The sequence below is a fragment of the Onychomys torridus genome, chromosome 22 (genome assembly GCF_903995425.1).
Source record: "Onychomys torridus chromosome 22, mOncTor1.1, whole genome shotgun sequence".
Lineage (NCBI taxonomy): Eukaryota > Metazoa > Chordata > Mammalia > Rodentia > Cricetidae > Onychomys > Onychomys torridus.
Genome location: NC_050464.1, coordinates 42,141,937 through 42,166,376, shown reverse-complemented (window position 1 = coordinate 42,166,376; position 24,440 = coordinate 42,141,937). Strand labels below are relative to the sequence as shown.

General features: G+C 41.6%; 1 protein-coding gene across 9 annotated transcripts in view; it reads right to left on the bottom strand.

Moving 5' to 3' along the window:
* Ep400 (E1A binding protein p400) overlaps nucleotides 1–24,440 on the bottom strand; it is a 106,290-nt gene that overhangs the window by 75,366 nt on the left and 6,484 nt on the right. For 4 of the 9 annotated variants that reach the window (XM_036172205.1, XM_036172200.1, XM_036172203.1 and 1 more), the window contains 2 exons: nucleotides 14,086–15,455; nucleotides 12,431–12,541 (listed from right to left, as the gene is read on the bottom strand). In XM_036172205.1, the coding sequence (XP_036028098.1) occupies nucleotides 12,431–12,541; nucleotides 14,086–15,420 (1,446 nt within the window). In that variant the 5' untranslated portion in view covers nucleotides 15,421–15,455. Of the gene's footprint in view, nucleotides 1–12,430; nucleotides 12,542–14,085; nucleotides 15,456–20,427; nucleotides 20,447–22,800; nucleotides 22,937–24,440 lie in introns of those variants that run through there. The other 5 variants (XM_036172207.1, XM_036172208.1, XM_036172209.1 and 2 more) reach the window with 3 other exon arrangements.

Here is a 24,440-nt window from a genome sequence, read left to right as displayed (position 1 = left end):
TATATAGTGAGTTCTAGGCCATCCAGGGACATACAATTAGGCCTGACTTAAAAAAAAAAAAAAAAAAAAAAAAAATTAGAAGACCTTTAAGCTAAGGAGAGCAATTTGTGCCTATAATTCCAGCACAGAAGCAAAATATCTCTTAGCTGGAGGCCAGCCAGGGATCCATAGTGAGACCCACCCCCTCCCAAGAGAGAAACAAAGATCAAAAACATATTTACCTGAAAAGCTACTGACATGTCACTTTACAAAAAGAGCAATTCACTGAATCTTGGTTAGAAAAGACTTCCTCATCTGAGCACTGTCCCTGCTGTATCAGCAGGTTCCCTAACAGCAGTGCTGCCCAGTAGGTACAGGCCATGGAATTTCTCTCTGAAGAATTTAGTTCTTCCAGTCTCCTCTGTGGGGTACTTTAAAAACCAAAGTTACTGATGCTAAACAAAAGACACACCATAGAGCACAGGCTCACCAATAACAGGTAGTACAGTGAACACAGAGATGCCCTGTTCAAATTTAACAAAGTTAGGAGGCAGATAGGAGAGTACAGAAGACAGAGAGTATGCTAGTCTTACATCAACTTAACACAAGCTAGAGTTATCTGAAAGGAGAGAACCTCAATTAAGTAATGCCTCTGTAGTGAGCAGGGGCAGCACAGGCTTTAATCCCAGCACTTGGGATGCAGGAGGATCTCTGTGAGTTCAAGACCAGCCTGGTCTACAAAAGAGTTCCAGGACAGCCAGAGCTGTTTATTCAGGAAAACCCTGTCTCCAAAAACCAAAGAAAGGCCAGGTGGTAGTGGTGGTGGTGGCGGCACACACCGTTAATCCCAGCACTCGGGAGGCAGAGGCAGGTGGATTTCTGTGAGTTTGAGGCCAGCCTGGGCTACAGAGTGAGTTCCAGGAAAGGTGCAAAGCTACACAGAGAAACCCTGTCTGAAAAAAACAAAACAAAACAAAATCCAGCTGTAAGATTTTTCCCCCCTTAATTAGTGGTTGGTGGATAAGGGCCCAGCTCATTGTAGGTGGTGCCATCCCTGGGCTGGTGGTTCTAGGTTCTATCAGAAAGCAGGCTGATCAAGCCATGAAGAACAAGCCAGTAAACAGTACCCCTCCATGGTTTCTGCATCAGCTCCAGCCTCCAGGTTCCTGCCCTGTTTGGTTTCCTTTCCTGGCGTCCTTCAGTAATGGACTACAATGTGGAAGTATACACAAATAAACTCTCTCCTCCCCAACTTTTTGGTCATACTTCATGGCAGCAATAGTAAACCTAACTAAGACAGAGAGGAAAGAAATAAAGGAATGATCTGAAAAATAAAAACATAGTAACAGTGGCTTCTCTGTGAATGGAATTATAGATAACTTTTAATTCATGTATGTACTTTTCTCAGTTTTCTAAATACTCTGAAATAAATGGGTATCACTTATATACTTAAGACATTTATTCTTTTTTTTTTTTTTTTTTTAAAGATTTATTTATTTACTATGTATACAGTGTTTGTCTGCACACCAGGGGAGGGCACCAGATCTTATTATAGATGGTTGTGAGCCACCATGTGGTTGCTGGGAATTGAACTCAGGACCTGGAAGAGCAGCTTGTGCTCTCAACTGCTGAGCCATCTCTCCAGCCCCCAAGATGGTTATTCTTTAGTGAAAAGATAACTGGCCTGCATCCAGGAGTGACTAAGTACTCCGCATTTGAGGAAACATGCTCCAAATAATCATAAGCTCCAGATGAAACATCACAACAAAGAGGTGGCAGGTGATACAGAAGGGAAAGGAGCCTAGCCAGCCCCATGTTGGCTGGTGGCATGAGGGCAGTCCCCAGGCTACACTCTGTGGAAGGAGGCCCTGTCTCCTCTGCCTAGTCTGACTGGCAGATATCGGGAGTCTGGCTGACCATCAACCACATACAGAAAGACTGAGGCAGGGGAACTGCAAAATACAGGCCAGCCTGGACTGCATGAAAAACACTGTCTTGTTTTTCTGTGTAGCTCTGGCTGTCCTGGAACTTGCTTTATAGACCAGGTTGGAAACCCTGTCTTTGAAAAAAAAAAATTAGCTAGGGAGCAGTAAGATGGCTCAGCAGGTAAAGATGCTTTGCCACCAAGCCTGATAACCTGGGTTGGATCCCCGACACGTACATGGGAGAAACAGAGAAATGAAGTTCCCTGACATACATACATATATGTCATGTACTGTACTTCCACACATAGATGTATGTATGTTCTAGTACACACACACACAATAAATAAATTAATTAATTCATAATAAACGTAGCTTACAGAGGCTCAAACTCAAAATGACTACTGCCTACATAAGAATGCACTCACCTCCTCCTGGAGGAAGACTTACATCAGCAGGAACCTGTAGCTCCTAAAGCCAAATTTCTCCTCAATTTTAATAAAGTAATTAAATGGCTAAATGGTTAGACCACGGCTTCTAAGACTGATGCTGTCGCTAAAGATAGAATGTGTTTAAGGAAAAAGAAAGAGACCTTTCTGAGGACCTTTAAAGGCATATCTGTTAGTGGAAGAGACTCAGTAACCTGTAATCTCTTAATTCAAAGTCTTCTGACACCAGGATTTGGTATGGACAACACAAATACAAAACATACCTGAGCCTTCTTTTCAAAAGTATGTACAGGGCCTGGAGGGATGGCTCCATGGTTAAAAGCATTTTCTGCTTCTGCAGAGGACCAGACATTGGTTCCCAGAACCTACATGGTGGCTAACAAGCTTCTGTAACTACGGTTCCAGTGATTCCAATGCTCTCTTCTGGTCTCACAGGCACCAGAATGAATGTGGTACACATACATACATGCAGGTAAAACACTCATATGCATAAAAATCTTTATTTAAAAAAAAAAAAAAAAAAAGCCAGACTTGGTGGTTTACACCTTTAAAAATCCCAGCACTTGGGAGGCAAGTTGGAGGCCAGCCAGGTTTACATAGTGAGACCTGTCTCAAAAAAAAAAAAAAAAAAAAAAAAAAGGGCAAAATAATAATAAAATTCAGGGATTGAGGATTTAGCTCAGTGGTAGAGCGCTTGCCTAGCAAGCACAAGGCCCTGGGTTCGATCCTCAGCTTTAAAAAAAAAAAAAAAAAGATTAAAAAAAATAATAATAATAAAATTCATTTTTTTAAAAACTATGTACAATAAAACAGGTTAAGATCCCATTTGATGCTTATAAACTTTCAATTATACATATAAAAACATGAACACATTCATAATATAGAAAATAATGGCTGGGATAGGGTCCCTAACTCTGCAAGGGTGGTCACACCAGTGCTACTCTGCATCAAGAGTGCATGAAGACTCTCCTCAGCAGCTCTGAGAAATAGCTGGGCCACAGAAAGCTCTGGATCTGTACTCTGATTAGCACAAACATTAGCTGTAAACAACAAAACCCATCCTGAAATTCTTTTAGAATGCTTAGTGTAGCTGTCAGAACAACATATATGAGAACAGGAAGACTGGGATATTCAGATATATCCACCAATATTCTTGGCTAAACATGGTGTAACATATGTCAGATCCTATAAACTAACTTCTTCTGACTTACAAATGCTACACCCCTAAGAGTACTTCCCTAGCAGGGACCAAAAGCCCAAACCTGAACATCAGCTGAATGGAACATCTCTCAAACTGATGGAAATATGAGCAACTGCTTGACGGAGTTATAAGCACTAACATAAAGGAACAAGCCATGTAGTCGGTACACTGTAATGTTAGCAGTTTGGAGACATAAAGACTGCTGCAATTCAAGGTCAGTGGTCCTCTGACACCTACAGGTGCATGTGACTTTAATTAATTATATAATTTAAATGGGTATCAAATATTGAATATCCCATTCCAATTTTCTGTATATTTAATTTTTTTCATAATACACCAATGAGAAGAAAAATGGAGAAAGTCAATGCATAGCATTTAAAATACCATTAATAGGACTGAAGATATGGTTTAATGGCTAAAACACATTGGGTACAAGCCTAAATGGCCTGAGCCTGATCCCCATAATCCACAGAAAAAGTTAGATGTAGTGGTGTCCATCTGTAATCCTAGCATTTCTATGGTAAGATGGAAGATGAACATAAAACAGTGACTCCGGCAGATATAGTGGTGCACACCTTTAATCCCAGCACTCGGGAGGCAGAAGCAGAGCTCCAGGCCAGCCTGGTCTACATAACAAGTTTCAGACTAGACAGAGCTGCACAGTAAAACCTTGTCTCAAAAAAAGTGACTCTCAAAAGTTGTCCTCTGACCTACACACACACACACACACACACACACACACACACACATCATAGAATGTACACCACACACACACACACACACACACACACACACATCATAGAATGTACACCACACACACACACACACATCATAGAATGTACACCACACACACACACACACACACATCATAGAATGTACACCACACACACACACACACACACACATCATAGAATGTACACCACACACACACACACACACACACACATCATAGAATGTACACCACACACACTCACACACACATCATAGAATGTACACCACACACACACACACACACACACACATCATAGAATGTACACCACACACACACACACACACATCATAGAATGTACACCACACACACACACACACACACACACACATCATAGAATGTACACCACACACACTCACACATCATAGAATGTACACCACACACACACACACACACACACACACACATCATAGAATGTACACCACACACACACACACATCATAGAATGTACACCATACACACACACACACACACATCATAGAATGTACACCACACACACACACACATCATAGAATGTACACCACACACACACACACACACACACATCATAGAATGTACACCACACACACACACACACACACACATCATAGAATGTACACCACACACACACACACACACACACACACACATCATAGAATGTACACCACACACACACACACACACACACACACACATCATAGAATGTACACCACACACACACACACACACACACACACACACATCATAGAATGTACACCACACACACACACACACACACACACACACACACACTGAATAAACAAACATTTTTTTTTTTTTGAGCTGAGGATCAAACCCAGGGCCTTGTGCTTGCTAGGCAAGGGCTCTACCACTGAGCTAACTCCCCACCCAACTGGAGAAATGGCTCAGCCGTTAAAGGCTAGGCTCACAACCAAACATTTATTTTTTAAAGGGCTAGGCTGGCATGAAGCTCATGCCTTTAATCCCAGCATTTGGGAGGCAGAGGTAGTTTGAAGCCAGCCAAGTCTACATAAAAAATTCCAGGCTAGCCAGGGCTACATGATGAAACCTTGGAAAGAAAGAAGAAAGAAAGAAAGAAAGAAAGAAAGAAAGAAAGAAAGAAAGGAGGGGAGGGAGGGAGGGAGGGAGGGAGGGAGGGAGGGAGGGAGACAGACAGACCAATAATCAAGAAATGATGATACATTTATGAAAACTCTGAATGCCTCCTTCCTCACCAAGGTCCTCACTTTCGGAGCTAACCTTTTCTTTTTTCTTTTTTTTTTTTTTTTGGTTTTGAGATAGGGTTTCTCTGTGTAACTTTGTGCCTCTCCTGGAATGCACTTGGTAGCCCAGGCTGGCCTCAAACTCACAGAGATCCACCTGCCTCTGCCTCCCGAGTGCTGGGATTACAGGCGTACGCCGCCGCCACCACTACCCGGCCCTTAAGTGTCATCATTGACAGACTTTTCTCTAGTCTATCTCCAGAGTTCTGCTTTCTGCTGAGTTTTAAATTCATGGCACAGCCCTCACCCACAGAGCACTCTGGTTGATATTCCTCTGCATGGATACACATAGTCATTTCCCACAATTCTGACAAAGCATCTCTAGTTCTTTCTGGTCAGGGCAGTTACACACAATGCTACTTAAGAACATCACTATTGCTGGGTAGTGGTGGCGCACGCCTGTAATCCCAGCACTCGGGAGGCAGAGACAGGTGGATCTCTGTGAGTTCGAGGCCAGCCTGGTCTATAGAGTAAGCTCCAGGACAGCCATGACTGCTTCACAGAGAAACTCTGTTTTGAAAAACAAAACAAAACAAAAAAACCATCACTATACCTATGTTCTGGTACACACAAAATTTCAAAAACTCCTCAGGCATACATTTCTGGGTCTGGGATGTGATTATCACTCATCTTTTCCAGCTGAAACAAAATGTTTTCTTAAATCTAGATCAAGCACACTCCTCTCTAAAAGAGGGTGAGACTCACATACACTCACATGAACACATGCCATCCAATTTCATCTCTGGTCATCGAGTATGTTTAATTGTGAATCTGAATGGCTAAATTTGCACTGAACATATCAGTCATCTTTTCATATATTTGTAGGTACCCTTTACCTTCCACAGTCCCATTGTTCTTACAAAGTCAGGCCTCTGTATGACATATAAATACACTAATACATTGCATTTCTACAAATACAGACAAGATTACACCTATAAATTTTCTTTTGATTTTGCTGTTGGTGTTTATATGTTTCAAGACAGGGTCTCACTATGTAGCTCTGACTGTTCTAGATTTCAATATATAGACCAGCCTGGACTCAAACTACCTCTGCCTCCCAAGTGCTGGAATTAAAGGCATATGCCACTATACCTGACTAAATTGTCTGAAATTTTCTAATTTAAGATTCATCACGGGGCTGGAGAAATGGCTCAGAGGTTAAGAGCACTGACTGCTCTTCCAGGGGTCCTGAGTTCAATTCCCAGCAACCACATGGTGGCTCACAACCATCTGTAATGAGATCTGGCACCCTCTTCTGTATACATAATAAATAAATAAATCTTATAAAAAAAAAAAAAAAAAAAGATTCATCTTCAGGGCCTGGAGAGATGGCTCAGCACTTAAGAGACATACTTTGGGCTCTTCTAGAAGATCCAAGTTCAATTCCAAGAACCCACACCAGGTGGTTCACAATCACCAGTAACACCAGTTCCAAAGGGTCAGACAGCCTCTGTACCACTGCAACACACATGGCATACATACACAGAGACATACATAAATAAAAGCAATAAAATTAAAACCCTTAAAAAAAAGATTTATCTATCTTTAAGCTAATTATAATGAATTCAAAAATAGTAGAATCTGGTTACTGCTCCCTACAAAAATGAATCATGCTCTTTGGGAAAATGGCTGATCTCAAGGCTAGATCAAGGAACAAAGAAGATATACTTTTATTATTTATGTGCTAAGTAGCTCCGCCTGGCCTAGAACTCACTGTGTAGACTAAACTAGCATCAAATTTATAACATTTCCCTGCCTCTTGATTCCTAAGTGTTGGAATTACAGAAATGAATAAGCACACACAACACAGTAGATGAATTTTAAAACATTCTGTGCCATGAAGGGGTAGGGAACATGTCAAAGGTACACTACAGCCAGCTTGAAGAGACCTCAGGCAGTCAATTACAAACATCCTAGAAATCAAACCAAATGAGAGCTATGGAGAAGGAATGGGTAGTTGCTTGGAAAGGAAAATGAGACCCTATGGTGAAAAAAGCAGACACAGTGACTGACATATGGGTTATACCAGAGTGTGGGCCCGTTAAAACTCAGCAAACTCTTCACACTGACAATGATGTGCTTCCTGTTATAAAGTAGTCCACAATTTAAGGTAAGACACCATATTTAGACTCAAGAGAAATCATAAATCACATTAATAGGCACAGAAGCATCACTTGACAAAATTCAATATCCACTGATAAAGGGAATTTCTCCCAGCCTGAAAAAAAGACATTTACAAACTGATGGTTCTCGTCCTGCAGAGGAAGTCCTAAGAACAACATTGTCTGGGTTTCCACTACTATAAGATACTATCACACTTAAGTCCTGACCTGTACAGCATAACAGAGCAAAGGATAAAGTTAAGACTCCAGGCTAGAGAGATGATGCAGTGGCTAATAGCACTGACTGCTCTTCCAGAGGACCCAGGTTCAATTCCCAGCACCTACATGGTGTCTCATAACCATCTGAACTCCAGTTCCAGGGGGGGATCTAATGCCCTCTTCTGACCTCCACAGTCATTGCATGCACATGGTGCACAGACATACATGCAGGCAAAACACATAAAATAAAAACAAATACATCTAAAAAAGAAATAGAAAGAGTAGGACTCTCTATTTGTAGACATGACTGTCTACGCAGAAAACCCCATAACATCCATAACAAAGCTCCAAAAACAAATTAATTAGTATAACAAGGGTGCAGAATATAGGTTTAAAAAGCCAGCTGTATTTCTATGTTTGCAATGAACAGCTAGGAAATATCTTTAAATACTATTTATAACAACAAAAAAAAATGATATACTTAAATATAACTCTAACAAGTTAGACTACAAACAACATTAGCATGCTGAAAATTACAAGCATCAATCAAGGAAACCAAAGACCTATTGCATAAAAAAGTCACATTCAAGGCCGGAAGGACAGTATAGTTTGGCTACCAGTTCTCCCCTAACTGGTTTTAACAGATGTAATGCAATCCCCGCCAAACCCCAGCAAAATATCAAGTCTATTCTGAAACCTACAGGAAAAGGGATAGGAAGTAAAAGGACCAAACAAAACAACAAAGAAAATAGAACCAAGGTGAGAATTTATGGTACCTGGGTCAGTGAGATGGCTCAGTGAGTAAAGGTGTCTTATGGCCAAGCCTGATGACCAAGACTGACCACCTAAACTCAATCTTCAGGATCATGGTGGAAGGCAAGAATGGACTCTTACAAGTAATCCTCTGACATCCATCATGGTATGCACATGCCTAAATACAAATGCACACACACACACACACACACACACACACACACATGGACGGACGGACGGACGGATGCAGAGAGTGAGTGAGAGAGAGAGAAAGAGAGAGAGAGAGAGACCTGGCACTAACACAATCAAACATCCATATGTAATAAACCCACAAACATCTGTCACACCACACAGAACTTCACTGAAATGAATTATAGGCCTAAATGTAAAATTCCTGAACTTCTAGGCATAAACACAGATCTCTGTGACTTGACTTGAGCAGAATTCTTAGGAATGATATCAGAAGCACAGTATATCACCTCTCAGATTTTGGCTGAGATCAAGTATAAGCACAATCAATTTTAAAAAATGTTATGCTTCACCAAAATTTTAAATACTTGCTCTGCAAGCGATAGTCAAGGAAAAAAATTGCAACTAGAACAGTATTGTACCAAAATTTGGCATCTATATCATGAAGAAAAAAAAAAAAAAAACTTCTAAATTCAACAACAAACCAACAACTAAATGAAAAAGAAATGAGTAAGATAAAACATTTCACCAAAAAGACCTGCCAACAAACAGAAAAGATACCCGAGATCATCAGGCTAAAAACGACTATAGCTCAGACGGTGATGAAGTGGGGAGTGGGGAACACAACTCTCACACTACTACTGAGAACACAAAACCACCCAGAGGGGGTAAAAAAAAAAAAGTTAGTCATCTCCTATAAAGCTGAGCCTACACTCTACATAGGACCCAATAACCTCACTCTGACTTAAAGGTATTCACATGGATGAAATGAACACCCAGGTACACACAAAATGCAACCTGTAAACAATTACAGCAGCTTTGTTTGTGAATCCCTGAAACAGAGATACTCAACTACCCATCAAAGATAAAGGGTAAAACTGCTCCCTGAGAACACCACCAGGAGACAAGTCTACCCTGTGAAAACATGAGGCCAGAGAGACTTCTTAGTGTCTTAAAGGTTTTGCAGAGAACACGTGTTTGATGCCTAGTACCTGCTCACAACCATCTAACTCCAGTTCCAAAAGCTCTCGACGCCCTCTTCTGGTTTCCACAGGCATCAGGCCCAAGTGGCACACATAAATGAAACCTAATAAAAAATTTTAAACATACTAAATTCTCCACTGCTAAGAATAGAGGATGCCTGACAAGAAGGGAGATAGATAGGAAAGGCAGCCTGGGTATGCTGCCTTCCTCCTAGGAAAGAATGCATTTAACCATCTCAATCTACAGATCTGTTGCCTTTGTTTCAATAAAGTATGAAGACTGCCACAGCCAGGATGGATAAAAATTTTGTAAAAAAAAAAAAAAAAAAAATTTAGCCAAACTGTAAACAAATCTGCTTCCCTTACGAAATTCTACTTCCTAATTTCTTTGGAATACAGGGAACCTGTAAAGACAAGTTATAGACCCAAGTGTCAGGAAGCAGTAACAGTATTCGGCAATCAGAAGTAACTACAAGCTAACCAGAAAGGCACTCCGAGAGCACTTACCAGAGGACATGAAAGGTCAGAACATACAAGAGTGCATGAAGGACTGTTTAGTGGAAACAAAAGTTTTTTTAAACTGTGTTGGGAAGTACACAACTCTATGGTTGTGAACATTCACACAACTATAGACCAAAGAAAAATGAATGTTACTGATGTTACAAAACCAAAGAAGTATTTAAAGTGTCATGTAACTCACTGATTAAAATGGGTATCTATATATGAATGAATGTAACAAGAAGTGATTAGCTAATAAATGCAGAAGGAACATTGGAAATAGAAACCCCACTTTGGAGCTGATGTGGGGGAAGAGAGAAAAGGACCAGAAGAGTTCAAGGTCTTCTTAAGATACATAGTGAGTATGAGACCAGCCTAGATTACTTAAGAAAAAAGGTCTTTAAAAAAAGTCTTAGTGATTCATAACTATAATTCTACCAGCACCTGGGGAAAAGGTAGGCGAACTACTCTAAGTTTGAGGTCAACCTGAGCTATAGAATTAAGTTCCAAGTTAGTCTGGGTATAAAGTAAAACTCTGCCTCAAAAAGAAAGATAAGGGAAAGGTAAAAATAACTAACTAAATGAATGAATGAATCAAAAAGGTTAAGGCTGGACGTAGTGGTGTGCGCCTTTAATCCCAGCACTCAGGAAGCAGAGGCAGGAGGATCTCTGTGAGTTTGAGACCAGTCTGGTCTACAAATCGAGTTCCAGGACAGCCAGGGCTGTCACACAAAGAAATCCTGTCTCAAAAAACAAAAATAAAAATAAAAAAACAAACAAACAAACAAAAAAGATTAAAAAATAAATAAATAAAAACAAGGGAAAGCAAGAAAAAGGAGAGACAGGGAGGGAATCCACTGTGGGTCTTTATAGTAGTAACCGATTCAGAGTGATTCATCAATAGCTGTTTGAAATAGTAAGTTGAGAACATTTACATAATTTATAGTCTCATCATTTACAGAAGGAAAATTAATATCCACTAAAGAGACCTGGTGACATGATACACTGAGACAGGCACACTGTCATTTCCGTGGTATTCCTCTAAAATCTACATGACTTGAACAAGATACTAGGGTATGCCAAACAATCCCTCACAACAAAATATTCCACAAAATAACTGGTCTGTATGCTTCAGAAATATCATCATCACAAAAGAGAAAGAAACCAGCCTAGATTAAAGGAAGCCAGAGAGGCATGCCAAGTAAGGACTATGGATATCCCTGGACAAGGTCCAGGGCTAGGGGAAAAGCTGCAAAGGACTTCTGCAGGACCAGAGATGGTATCTGAATCTCAACTGTCAGTCATAAAGCAGTACCAGGTTACTGTGGCATTTCCTGACTTGGAGGACCTGCCCTCTTCTACTAGTTAAACCATTTAGGGATGAGGTTCATGATACCATATGGTACTGCATAATCCTGAGAATGAAATGTAACTGACCAAAAGCTAATAGCAGTGAAACAGAAAAGGCACAGGGGCTTCCTGTGTGACTACATGACTATAGCAACTTTCATATTTGAAATTATATTAAAATTAAAAACAAAACCAAAAATACCACCAAGGACAAAACTGCTTTCAGAAGCGAGCACTCTCTCTCCAAAGCTCCTAGAATTTAGCATGTGTGTGAATCCCAGGGTCACAAATGCATTCTGGTTTCCTCTACTAAGAAATCTCAGTCCTGATGACTGAGATTCACATCAATATTTCTTCCAGCTAAGAAAAATACCTACTATGTCTTTCTACTTGTTCTGTTTTGCACTGTTTTCAAAATACAGGTAAAAGACACGAGAAAGAACAAACATTAAACACAGCACACAAGGAACCCTAAGCATACAATAACAGGACTTTGAATATTAGAGGACATGCACACTACAAGCTACCACCACATTGCAGGTCACAGAAAACAATGCAGTAAGGTCCGTGTTGTCATTCACTCATGCAACTGAATTTCAGAACTGTATATGCAGAAAGACTTTTACTGTTCAAAACAAGAAATGGGCTCTGGAAAAAAAAAATGCCGAAGAGCAAACAGTAAATTGAAGGTTAAAATATCTGGATGAAAGAAACGTTTGGGATGAGACTACAATTTAGAACCATCAAAAAGTACCTGAAACAGTTGCTGCTGGGATGAAAAAGCAGCAGAAACATTTGGCGGAAGCTGGGTTGCTATAGCAACGGGAGTCCCAGTCTGCCCATCCTTGCCTGTCACAACCTTTACCTGAGAGAAATATTTTGAGAAAAAAAGGTAACATAATTTTTAAGACTGCTCAAAATTATTAGAATTTCATTGCTGACAGCTCACTAATTTAGGTGCTTCAAAACAGAATGTTTTTTGCATCAAATTCTATAAAGGGACACTGAGTTAACTGACAGGTTCATAGCATAACAATCTAACAGCTGCCAATTTTCAGAACTCCAGTCTAGATCACAGGCAACATTTTAGATTCTGCAACTTCCAACTGTAAAATAAGAATGGCAGACACTCAGGTATCGGTGTCCCACAGCTGGTTTCTTAAAAGATCTGCACAGCTATAATGTTCTGTAGCCACCACATGGGTCACACAGCAAAGCTGTCTTTAGTAGAAGCTGTGAGAGGTTATGTGTTTCATCAAAAGTACAGATAAGGAGGCTCAGCTTACAAACAACATTGGTAACAGACACAAAGAGAACTCAGTTTTACTGTTCCATGGCACTAGTGGTGGTCCTCAAAATCATTGATACTTTCTGAATAACAAAAATGGTCCAGCCTAGGTCCAGTGTTGGAGAAGACACAGACGGCCAAGCCACACAGATACATCCACAGATGCTAGTGAGGACTCTGGAGCAAAGGCAAACCTTTGCTCACCAAAAGCAGGTTTCATTGCCAAAGGGCCCACAACAGTTTAAATTATTTTAGCTCTATCATAAAACAAAGTAAGCTCCACCAACATAATAAACACTACACAAGACAAAGGCACAAAAGACAGTGCATCACAGTACAGGTTGCTAAGACCCCAGTATACCTCAGAGAACTGCAGAACTGCTGTGCTGTTAGGGGGACTTACTGTGCAGCATTCTAGGAACCCAAAAAAACAAACTGTCTACAAAAGCTTCTGTCTCAAGTATCACTCCACAGGTGTTTGCAAAGTGTGAGCTTAAAATACCATCTCACATCTCCAACACTACATCTAAAATCTAAAATAATAATAATAATAATAATAATAATAATAATAATAATAAATTTCTTATAATCGTTTGACACTATCTTTACTTTAATTGTGAACATTCCCCACAAAACACACCTAGTGATTTAAATCCCTTGTTTAAAAACCTTTTTTTTACGGACAGACCTACATAAACATAGTGAAACCAGGGGGAGAAGAGCTAAGCTTCACTGCACTGAGAGAACCTTTCGTGCGGGCTGCCAAAGGACTGGCAATAGTGTCATGTTGGCCAAGGACCAAACACACAGACAGAAGTGAGAAGCCTAGACAGCACTAGCTGAGCTCTCTGCCCAGAATGGGTTCTGGTTCTCAGTGACAACACCTGGTCCTGAGAAGGCATCAATCACACACACAGTCCTTCATCTTCCTCCCCAGACAGCTACACTGAACAGCTGTTCCTCTACATGAAGGAAGAAGGAAAACACACACTATTCCTATTTGGATCCTATGACACCCAAACCCTATATTACCCCAAGCTCACACATTTTCAGTGTACTGTTGCACACCATCTATTTTGCTATTATAAAGCCTTCTAGAGTACTGAACTGCTATTTCTTACCTCATCATTGATAACTTCAGATTTTTCTTCCTCCTCCTCTTCTTCCTCCTCCTCCTCTTCAATATCCAAATCATTCTGCCTAAGATATGCTTGCAAAGGGGCATAGTGCTTCTTTTTAAAAGCCAAGAAATCCATCATGTTCCCCTGAAGATGTTGCAAGAAGAACAGTTCAATCAGGTACTCCTTGAAGACTTCCTTAAGTGCCTCCATCTCCTTGTAGTGGTAGTCCAGGCACTGCTTCCTCATCTGTGCCATCTCCTGGGAAGCTGGAGGGATCTCCTCCAACTTCTTGGGAGCCTTCTTCATTCCTGAGCTTCCCATAGATGTGAGAGGCACACTGGAAAGGCCTGGAGGCATGGTGGTTCTGGATGGGCTGGTGGGTGGCGGTGGGGATGTCATTCCAAATGCTGAAGGTCCCCCAACACCAGGGAGCAGCACACTTGGTGTCCTCTCAAACCCCAGAGATCTGTTCAGTGGCTGCCCCTGAAGCACCTGCTGCTGCTGCTGTATCAACTGGCCCTGGATAATGCTGCTGATCTGGGGTGGCAGGCTGGCTGTGGTGATGTGGTTCGGGCTGGCCAGAGGTTGCAATCCAGTGCCTCCTGCAGCTGCAGGACTCTGAGGTCCCAGATGGTGGATGGTACCTCCTGACTGTGCATGAGGTTGTGAGAGTCTCCGTTCTCGGACAGTGATGGGAGCTCCTGAATGCTGGAGTTGAACCTGGGCTCCCTGGGCCATCTGGGTCAGGCCCGGTGCCTCCTGAAATACAAAGTGACCACCACTTGAGGGGCTCAAGCTGATCTGCCTCACAAGCACACTGGCATCCACAAAGCCTCCAGTGGGGCTGCTGCTGCAGATGCCCAGCCCAGGGCCTGGAGCACCTGCACGAACATTCTGCAGGGCCTGCCCTGGCCCAGGGCTAGGCTGTGTGGGGCTTTGAGTCTGGACCTGCTGCGACAGGGGAGAAGTAACTTGAATGTACGATGGAGAGCCATGCTCAAAGCGCCTCTGCTGTGCACCAAACTGAAAACCTGGAGAAGTGGGATTGGGCAGTGGCAGAGGGGCCAGTGTGATCTGCTGGTTTCCTCCCACAACAGGGCCAACATTCTGTAGTGTGATGTTCACATTCTGCCCGGCCACAGGACTTCTGCTCATTAGCTGCTGAATCTGGTACCCAGGGGACTGGGGTGCAGATGGGCTGGCTGATGGAGCAAAAGGCGCTGCAGGCGATGGGGGTAAGTTGGGATGGGCTGGCTGCTCCTCTTCACTCCCAGTGAAGGACCTAGACCTCTGGAGCTGATGCTGGACATTCTGAGGACCACTGCCATGGTGCATTATCACCTCCCTTTTCTATCCAATGTAATATTCCCCTAGAAAATCAAAATTAAAATCAAGACATTGGAAGGCAAATACAATTATCTGATTACCATTTAATACAATTACCACTTAGAAGCACTGAAAAGGTACTTGAACATATGTCCCCACTGGTCTGATTCAAACATGAGCTCTTCTTATTACTTTATATAAAAGAACAGATGAGTGCCATCCTAATGAATTAAAAAAAGAAAAAGAACAGGTAGCCATTTATATGTTACCTATAACTCCCTTCCCCATCTCTTTTTCCCCATCTCTTTTCCTCCACCCAAGATTCCAAAGGAAAAAAGACCAATGGTGCCCTAGCCCCTGCTGTCAAACAGAAGTAGAAGGCCAAGAAGTGGTTAAGTCCAATAAGAAAGAATTATGAACTAAGAACTATGGCACTACACAGCACATTCAGCACAAAGGGACAGTGGCTACTTTGTAAACGACTCTGTGACATCTACCACAGTGCCAAAAAAACTTTCTCTGTAAGTGGCTCTGTAACTAGCTCTTGGGATTCACTAGTTTAGCCAGGCCTTATATACCAAACAGCTACATCTGCCTCCCAAGAACAGACCAGAGTAACACTGTTGACCCAAAGAAGCAAGCTGAGGGCAAAGAGTATGTTCCCATTAAGAGACTACCAGTCTCCAAGCACAAGTCAATACTGTCATCACCTTGGTGAGGAGAGCTCAACTGGTGATGACTATACATGGTTCCCAAGGTCAACTCTGTATGGCAACAAAAGGGTCCCCTATGGCATAACGAAAAGGAAGGCTAAGCTAAGCTGACTACAGTGAGGAAAGAGCAGAAGAGACTTGGGGAGGAAAGCAAAGACAAGGCAGGGAAACAATTCAGGTGTCAGACCTGCCCCTCAAGTCTACCATTCTCTCCCATGGTGGACCACAAACACAGAACACCTTCTTCCTCAGAAGAAACAATGATGCAAATCCACAGTACCTGACATTCAGCTCAGAGGTAAGTTACAAGAGGAAACACAGGACAGTGCCCCAAGTCATGGCACTGAGGGTAAAAGCACACCTGCTACCAAGCCTCAGGATCTGAGTTCAATCCCCAGGTGGTGGAAGGAGAAAGCCAACCCCCACAAGTTGTCCACTTACCATTGATACACACACATCACCACACATGCATGCCCACACACAAGTATTTAATTAATTTAAGGGCATATTTTTGCAATCAAGATAAGCAGCAGCCTCAACTCAAGGCTATTATTGCTTATCTCTATCAGAAAATGAAAAAGAAATAAAGAAGCCATGTGCTGTGGGATGTATGCATTAAATATGTTTTGCTCTAACTGGTTGATAAATAAAGCTGTTGGCCAATGGTGAGGCAGAATAAGGTTAGGTGGTACATTCAAACTGAAGACAGAGATGAAGAAGGGTGGAGTCACAGCAGAAGCGGTAAGCCACGGCCAGGAGAAGCAAGATATGAGAGAACAGGTAATGCCATGAAGCTACATGGCAAAACATAGATTAATAATAAAAATGAGCTGAATTAAGTTATAAGAGCTAGTTAATAATGAGCCTGAGCCATAGGCCATACAGTTTGTAATTAATATGAGCCTCTGTGTGTTTACTTGGGACCGAGTAGCCGCAAGACTGGGTAGGACACTGGAAAACTCCCAGCTACATCCATGAAACTGAAAAAGTTACAAAATTTGCACGACTTTCAAACAAAAAATGTATCATCAAGCCAGGAGTGGTGGCACACACCAGCAACCAGGAGTGAACCAGGAATGCTGATGCAAGTTCGAGGACATACAGCAACTACACGCTAAGATCCTATCTCAAAAAAGAAAAAAGCCAGGCAGTCGTGGTGCATGCCTTTAATCCTAGCACTCGGGAGGTAGGAGAATATCTAAATTCAAGGCCCGTCTGGTCTACAGGGTGAGTTCCAGAACAGCCAGGGCTACACAGAGAAATCTTGTATTATGGGATATTTGTACACTATGTGAAGGTGTATTGCTGTGACTGGTGTAATAAAACGAAGACTAACCAATAACTAGCTTTGTTCCTCCACACCCTACCCTCCCTGTTGCTCTGTCTCAATCGCCACCCAGAAACAACAGACTTATGATACCATGGACTGAACCTGAAACACAAGCCAAAATCAATCTCTCTACTTTTAATTTTTTTCAGAGTAACAGAAAGGTAATTAGTAAAAGTTTATGATCTTTTGAACAAGTATTATGGGCTCACAAAAACAGAAAAGCATATATAAAGTATGTAAGAATGATCTCCCTAGAAAAATCCCAAAAAGTCTGCCAAGTGGTGGTGGCACACACCTTTAACCACAGCACTCAGAAGGCAGAGGCAGGAGGATTTCTGCTGTGGAATTATCCTTCTGTACATTGTGAATATGTATTACTCACTGATTAATAAAGAGCTGACTGGCCAGTAGCTAGGCAGAAAGTATAGGCGGGACAACTAAACTAAGGATGCTGGGATGAAGAAGAGCAGTCAGTGGACTCACCAGGAGACATAGTGGGAGCAAGACATGCTGAAGGATAGGTAAAGCCACAAGCCAATACATAGATTAATAAAAATGGGTTAATTTAAGTTGTAAGAACTAGTTAGAAATAAGCCTGAGCTATCCGCTGAGCATTTACAATTAAGTCTCTGAGTGATTATTTGGGAATGGCTGCCAGGACAGGAAAACTCTGACTACAGACCTCTAAGAGTTCGAAGACAGCCTGGTTCCAGGACAGCCAGTGCTACAAAAAGAACCCTGTCTTGAAAATCAAACAAACAGGGCTGGAGAGATGGCTGAGGTTAAGAGCACTGACTACTCTTCCAAAGGACCAGGGTTCAATTTCCAGCACCCACATGGCAGCTTACAACTGTCTAACTCCAGTACCATGGGACCCAACACCCTTGGCAAAACACTAATGCACATAAAATAAAAAAGAAAGAAAAGAAAAATGAACAAAAAAAGAACAAAACAAAAATCCCAGAATGTCAAGGTAACAAAACAAAGGAGCAGAAAGAAACCCCTTCACATACAGAAATTCATAATCTGGATGTGGTGGCCATGACCATGATCCCAGCTATCAGGAAGTTGAAAACCCCAGGCTCCTACACTAAAGTGGGAAACTTAGGAAAACACCCAGAAGGTCATAGACCATCTAGCCTGGTATATGTAGGTTTAAAGGTACTGTATCTCAAACAAAGTGGAAGGCAAAAACCAATACTAGAGATTGTCCTCTGACCACCACATGAGCATCCATGAGTGTGTGCATGTGTATGTGTGTGTGTGTGTGTGTGTGTGTGTGTGTTTGTGTATGCAAATTCTCAAAGCCTACCCAAGTGATATATTTCCTCCAGCGCATTTCCTAAATCTTTCTAAATGATACCACCAACTGAGAAGGATTGATTTCTCTGACTTCAATCTTACATGTTTGCTTTCTGTTACATGAACCAATTCACGATGAAGAAAAACTCTGTAAGTAATCCTTTCTATGCCTCAACACCTGTGTTACAGGGATGAACGCTTACAAGAGAAAAACTTTCATGAGTGAAAAAAATTTTTAAGATTAGTTTTAATTGAGCTGGAGAGATAGCTCAGAGGTTAAGAGCACCGACTGCTCTTCCAGAGGTCATGAGTTCAATTCCCAGCAACCACATGATGGCTCACAACCATCTGTAAGGATATCTGGCACCCTCTTCTGTATGCATAATAAATAAATAAATCTTTTTAAAAAAAGATTAGTTTTAATTTTAACTATGTGATGTCAGTGTTTGTGTGAGTATGTGTGCTATAGAATACAAAAATATAAAGTAGGAATTCAGCTGACTATGGTAAAGCTATTAGCTGAAAGAGTCAAGGATTTGTACAGAGAAAGCCAAGACTCAAGGAGTATTGGCATTATTTGGCTTTTGAATATATCAGCTGTTTTCTGCTATGAATTTCAATGTGCACTATTATAGATTTCCCAACTGATTCTTTTTTCTAAGAACACTAAACAGTGCGGATTGATGATTCTTTGGGCATATACAATTAAGATATTTGGATGACAGTCACACAAGCAAGGCTTCCTTCTTCTAGGCTTTTTCTTTCTCTTTTTTAGCATTAGAATTAAATATCTCCTCTAGCTATCATCCAAGGCCAGGGCCAGCTCTGGACAAAAGCATTTTATCTGACATACCTCTCAAACAGTGAAGGATAAACATAGACAAAATAGGCATTCCAGACCACCTGCTGCTAGTCTCCTGAATTAAGGTAAATATCCATATGGAGACAATACCTAGGTCAGGTGGATGTTAGGTACTTAGCTTTGTTTCTTGTACAAATTAAGCTCAGAACCTCCTTTCTTACACAGCCTTAGCGGTATCTCTACACGTCCCTTTTGACATTTAACTTAGAACAAAGGGGCTTTTGCATACCAGGTACATCAAGCTGTGACACAGCTGCCTAGATGCCCCTGCCCTGCCAGAAAATGGCGCAGCTGAGTTATACTGAGACAAATAGAGCCCTAAAGATATATAGGCAGTTTATTTTACTCATGATTTATCCTAACATTGTAGGCTCCTAACATTTTTTCATAGCCACTTCTAAGATTATAGTTTGAGGACATAAATTCCCTTTTCAGTATCTCTCAACTGACTTCAGCCTTCAGTTAACCCCACCTCCTTTAAACACTCTCCTTTGTGTTGTAAATGAAACTGCCAAATTTCAAAATTCAAGATATGGGTGAAGCTCAACACAATGGCATATGCTTCACACGTACAAAAAACTCCATTTTAGGTCTATCAGCCAATAATATCAAAAATCAAACAAACAATAAAAACCAAACAAACAAACAAACAAAAAAAAACAGCCAAGCATGTGTGGCCCACCTTCAATCCCAGTACTCAGAATATATATATTCTGTATATACAAAAATGTATACACACACACACACACACACACACACACACACACACACAATTTTAAAATGCTAAATACCAGAGTAGAGGTACATACCTTTAATCCCAGCACTCAAGAGGCTAAGGCAGGTGGATCTCTGTAAGTTGTTCATGGCCAGCCTGGCCTATAGAGCAAGTTCCAAGCCATCCAGATACACATGATGAGATCCTGTCTCAAAAAAAAAAAGATTGGGTGGTGGTGGCGCATGCCATTAATCCCAAAACTACAAGGCACAGGCAGGCAAATCTCTGTGAGTTCTAGGCCAGCCTGGTCTACAGAGTGAGTTCCAGGACAGCCAAGGCTACACAGAGCAACCCTATCTCAAAAAACAAACAAATATAAATAAATAATAAAAATGTTAAAAACTCAAAGGTAGGAGCTGGAAAATACAGCTGAGTAGTAGGAGTACTTGCCTATGATGCACAAGGCCCTGGGAACAGTGAATCTCAGAAAGGATATGAGTACAATACTACAGAGGGCTACCACCAGCACTACAGAATACTTGTGAAAGACAACAGAAACACTAAACAACAGAAAAGTAAACATCTGCTTAACAACTTGCAGGAGAATGTCCAACCTCACCACTTACAAAGGCTAGATAAACTAAAACAAGCCTGTAGCAAACACTAAACCACACAAGTGGCAGATGACTACACACAGTGCCACAGGGGGTCTGAAATAAGGTGGGAGGGCAGATCTCAGATGGTCATCAACCCATAGAACACCCCATGGGAGTGAACTGAGAGGGCAGTATGAGTGTGGAAAGGGCTTGGAAGTGACTCTTACTTGACCTATCAATTTAAAATTTTTTGCTTAAAAATTTGACCCACAGGCTTGAAGATATAGCTTAATGGTTAAGAGCAGTAGCTGTTCCTCCAAAGGACCAAGGTTTGATTCCCAGCATCCACATGGTGGCTCAAAACCATCTGTAACTCTAATTCCAGGAAATCTGGTGTCCTCTTCTGGCCTCCTCCAGCACCATTCATGCACATGGCACATAGACACACATGCAGACAAAACATCCATACATATAAAATAAAAATAAATAAATCTTTTTAAAAACCTAGTTCACAAGATGATTTAGCAGGTAAACAAATATATCAGCTTGTCAGTCTGAGTTCAATTCACAGGACCCACATAGCAGAAGAGAACTAACTCACACAACTCACTGTGACCCGCACCCACACCCAAAACCCATACCCCTCCCCCCACCACACACACACAGGCAGAGAGAGCAAGTAAATTTTTTAATGTAATTTAAAAAATAATAGTTATCATCACATATAATACAACAAAGGTAAAATATGTAACCAAAAAAAAAAATGTTTAAGCTCTTGATGGAGAATAAAACTAAAATGGGAAAGTATACCACAAAGACTGGACTCAGATCCCCAAAGCCCACAGGAAAGTCAAGCAAGGGGCTGGAGAAATGGATCAGTGGTTGAGATCATTTGCTACTTTTGTAGAGGATCTGGGTTCAATTTCTAACACTTAATATGGCAGCTTACAACAGCCTCTAATTTTAATTCCAAACAATCTGACACCTTCTTCTGTCCTCCTCAGGTCTGCATACACATAGTACAAAAATATACTTGCAAGCAAAACACCCACACACATTAAAAAAAAAAAAAAAAAGTCAGGTGTGGCAGCCTCCTGTAATCCCAGCACTTGAAAGGCATCAAAATAGGTAATCCCTGGAAGAAGATAGCTACCTACACTAGCAGGGATCTGGTGAGCTCCAGGTTCAGCAAGAGACCTTGCATCAATAAATACAGTGAAGAGCAACTGAAGAAGACATCAAGCATCAACTTCAAGTTGCCACATGAACGCACACACTATCAACAGCAAGCTAGTTACATAGCAAGTTCTAGACCAGCTTGGACTATATAATGAGATGTCTCCAAAAAAATTATATTCCTGTAACAGCTGTATCAGTAACATGTTGAGCATGGTGGTATACCCATAGTCCCAGCAAAGTGAGATCCTGTCTCAAACACTAATATATACAGATACCAATAACTATCTAACTATAAAAACAATACATCACTGGGTGGTGGTGCACGCCTTTAATCTCTGCACTCAAGAGGCAAAGACAGGTGATCTCTGTGACTTTGAGGCCAGCCTGATCTTCAAAGTGAGTTCCAGGGAAGCAAGGGCTATTACACAGAGAAACCCTGTCTCAAAGAACAAAAAAAAAAAAAAAAAAAAAAAGAAGGATGGGCTGGAGAGATGGTTAAGAGCACTGGCTGCTCTTCCAGAGGTCCCGAGTTCAATTCCCAGCACCCACATGAGTAGCTCACAACCATCTGTAATGAGATCTGGTGCCCTCTTCTGGCCTGCAGGCATACATGCAGACAGAACACTGGATACATAATAAATAAATAAATAAATAAATAAACAAACAAACAAACAAATAAGGTTAATACTAACCTTTACCTAATGAACAAACCATGGTAGAGCCACACAAAGAAACACAACTCCACAAGAGGAAGGAGCCAGATACTCCCAACAGCACAGGAAAATCCTGGGTACAAGATGCCAAGCCACCAGCCCAACAAAGACCACACTAGAAAAAGGTAAGACCAAAAGGAACACAGATTAGGTCAGAACTTGAAGTGGCTGAAAATGGGGAAGGCATGACCACAAAGAGGCCCAAGGAAGCCTGGGAAAACAGAGTTATTTGTAGAACTTGATTTGTAGCACAGGTTAACACAGAACAAAAAAAAAAAAAAAAATCACCCCAAAATTACAGCACTATAAACTTTTTACTAGATGTAAATTACTATGCTTCTGTAAATGATTCTGACCTCAGTAAGTTATTTATATTCAAGTTATAGAAATAAATACTACCAACTATAAGGTAAAAAAGCCACTCATCTAAAAGTGCTCCCCAAGGGGCTGGAGAGTAGTTGGCTACTTGGTTAAGAGCACTAGTTGCTCTTCCAGAGGGCACAGGATCCATTCCCAGCACCTACATGGCACCTCACAGTGGTCTCTCACTCCAGTCCAAAAATATCAAGCCCCTCTTCTGGCTTCCTGAGGTACTGAATACATATAGTGCAAAGATATAATACATTCAGGCAAAACATCCATACACATAAAATATTTTTAAAAGAAAAATAAAGTGCAGATACCCCAACAGACAGCAGTGGACCATCAAAGGCAAAACTGCCTGTTTCTCTCTCTCTCTCTCTCTCTCTCTCTCTCTCTCTCTCGTTCGTTGGGGGGGGGGTGGGGTGGGGTGGGGTGGGGTGGGGTGGGGTTGGGTTGGGTTGGTTTTGTTTTGTTTTTGGAGATAGAGTTTTTCTGTCCTGGCTGTCCTGGAACTCACGCCATAGACCAGGCTGGCCTTGAACCCAGAGACCTGCCTCCCCAGCCCCCACCTCCCAAGAGCTGGAATTCAAGGAGTAAGTCACCATCATCCAGCTATGTATTTCTAACTTTGACTCTGCTTTTTGTTTTTGTTTTTGATGAAAGAGTCTAACCATGTAGCCCAGACTGACCTAGAACTTACTATGTATCTCAGGCAGGCCTCAAACTCACAATCCTCTTGTCTCAGCCTTCTGAGTGTTATCATCAGATGACACCCTGGCTGGCTTTTGTCCTTGTTTATCTGTTTGTTGGGAGTGGGGAGGAAGGAAGGAGGGACAGGAGAACAGTTTTCCTATATAGCCCAAGCTGGCCTTGAACTTACAAGTGATCTGCTGTGGAACAATTTTTGTACACTATAAATATGTATTTCTCTCTCTCTTTATCTCTCTCTATCTCTCTCCTTGAGACAGGGTTTCTCCATGTAGTTTGATGCCTGTCCTAGATCTTATTCTATAGACCAGGCTGGCCTTGAACTCGATCCCGAGTGCTGGGATCAAAGGTGTGCGCCACCACCACCTGGCTGTATATTACTCTCATTGGTTAATAAAAAAGCTGACTGGCCTATAGCTGGGCAGGAGAGATTGGGCAGAAAAGCTAGGCTAGGAGAATTCTGGGAAGAAGGGTGGAGTCAGAGGAGTAGTGAGATGAGGCAGAGAAGCAAGATGGACATGACATACTGAGAAAAGGTATCCAGCCCC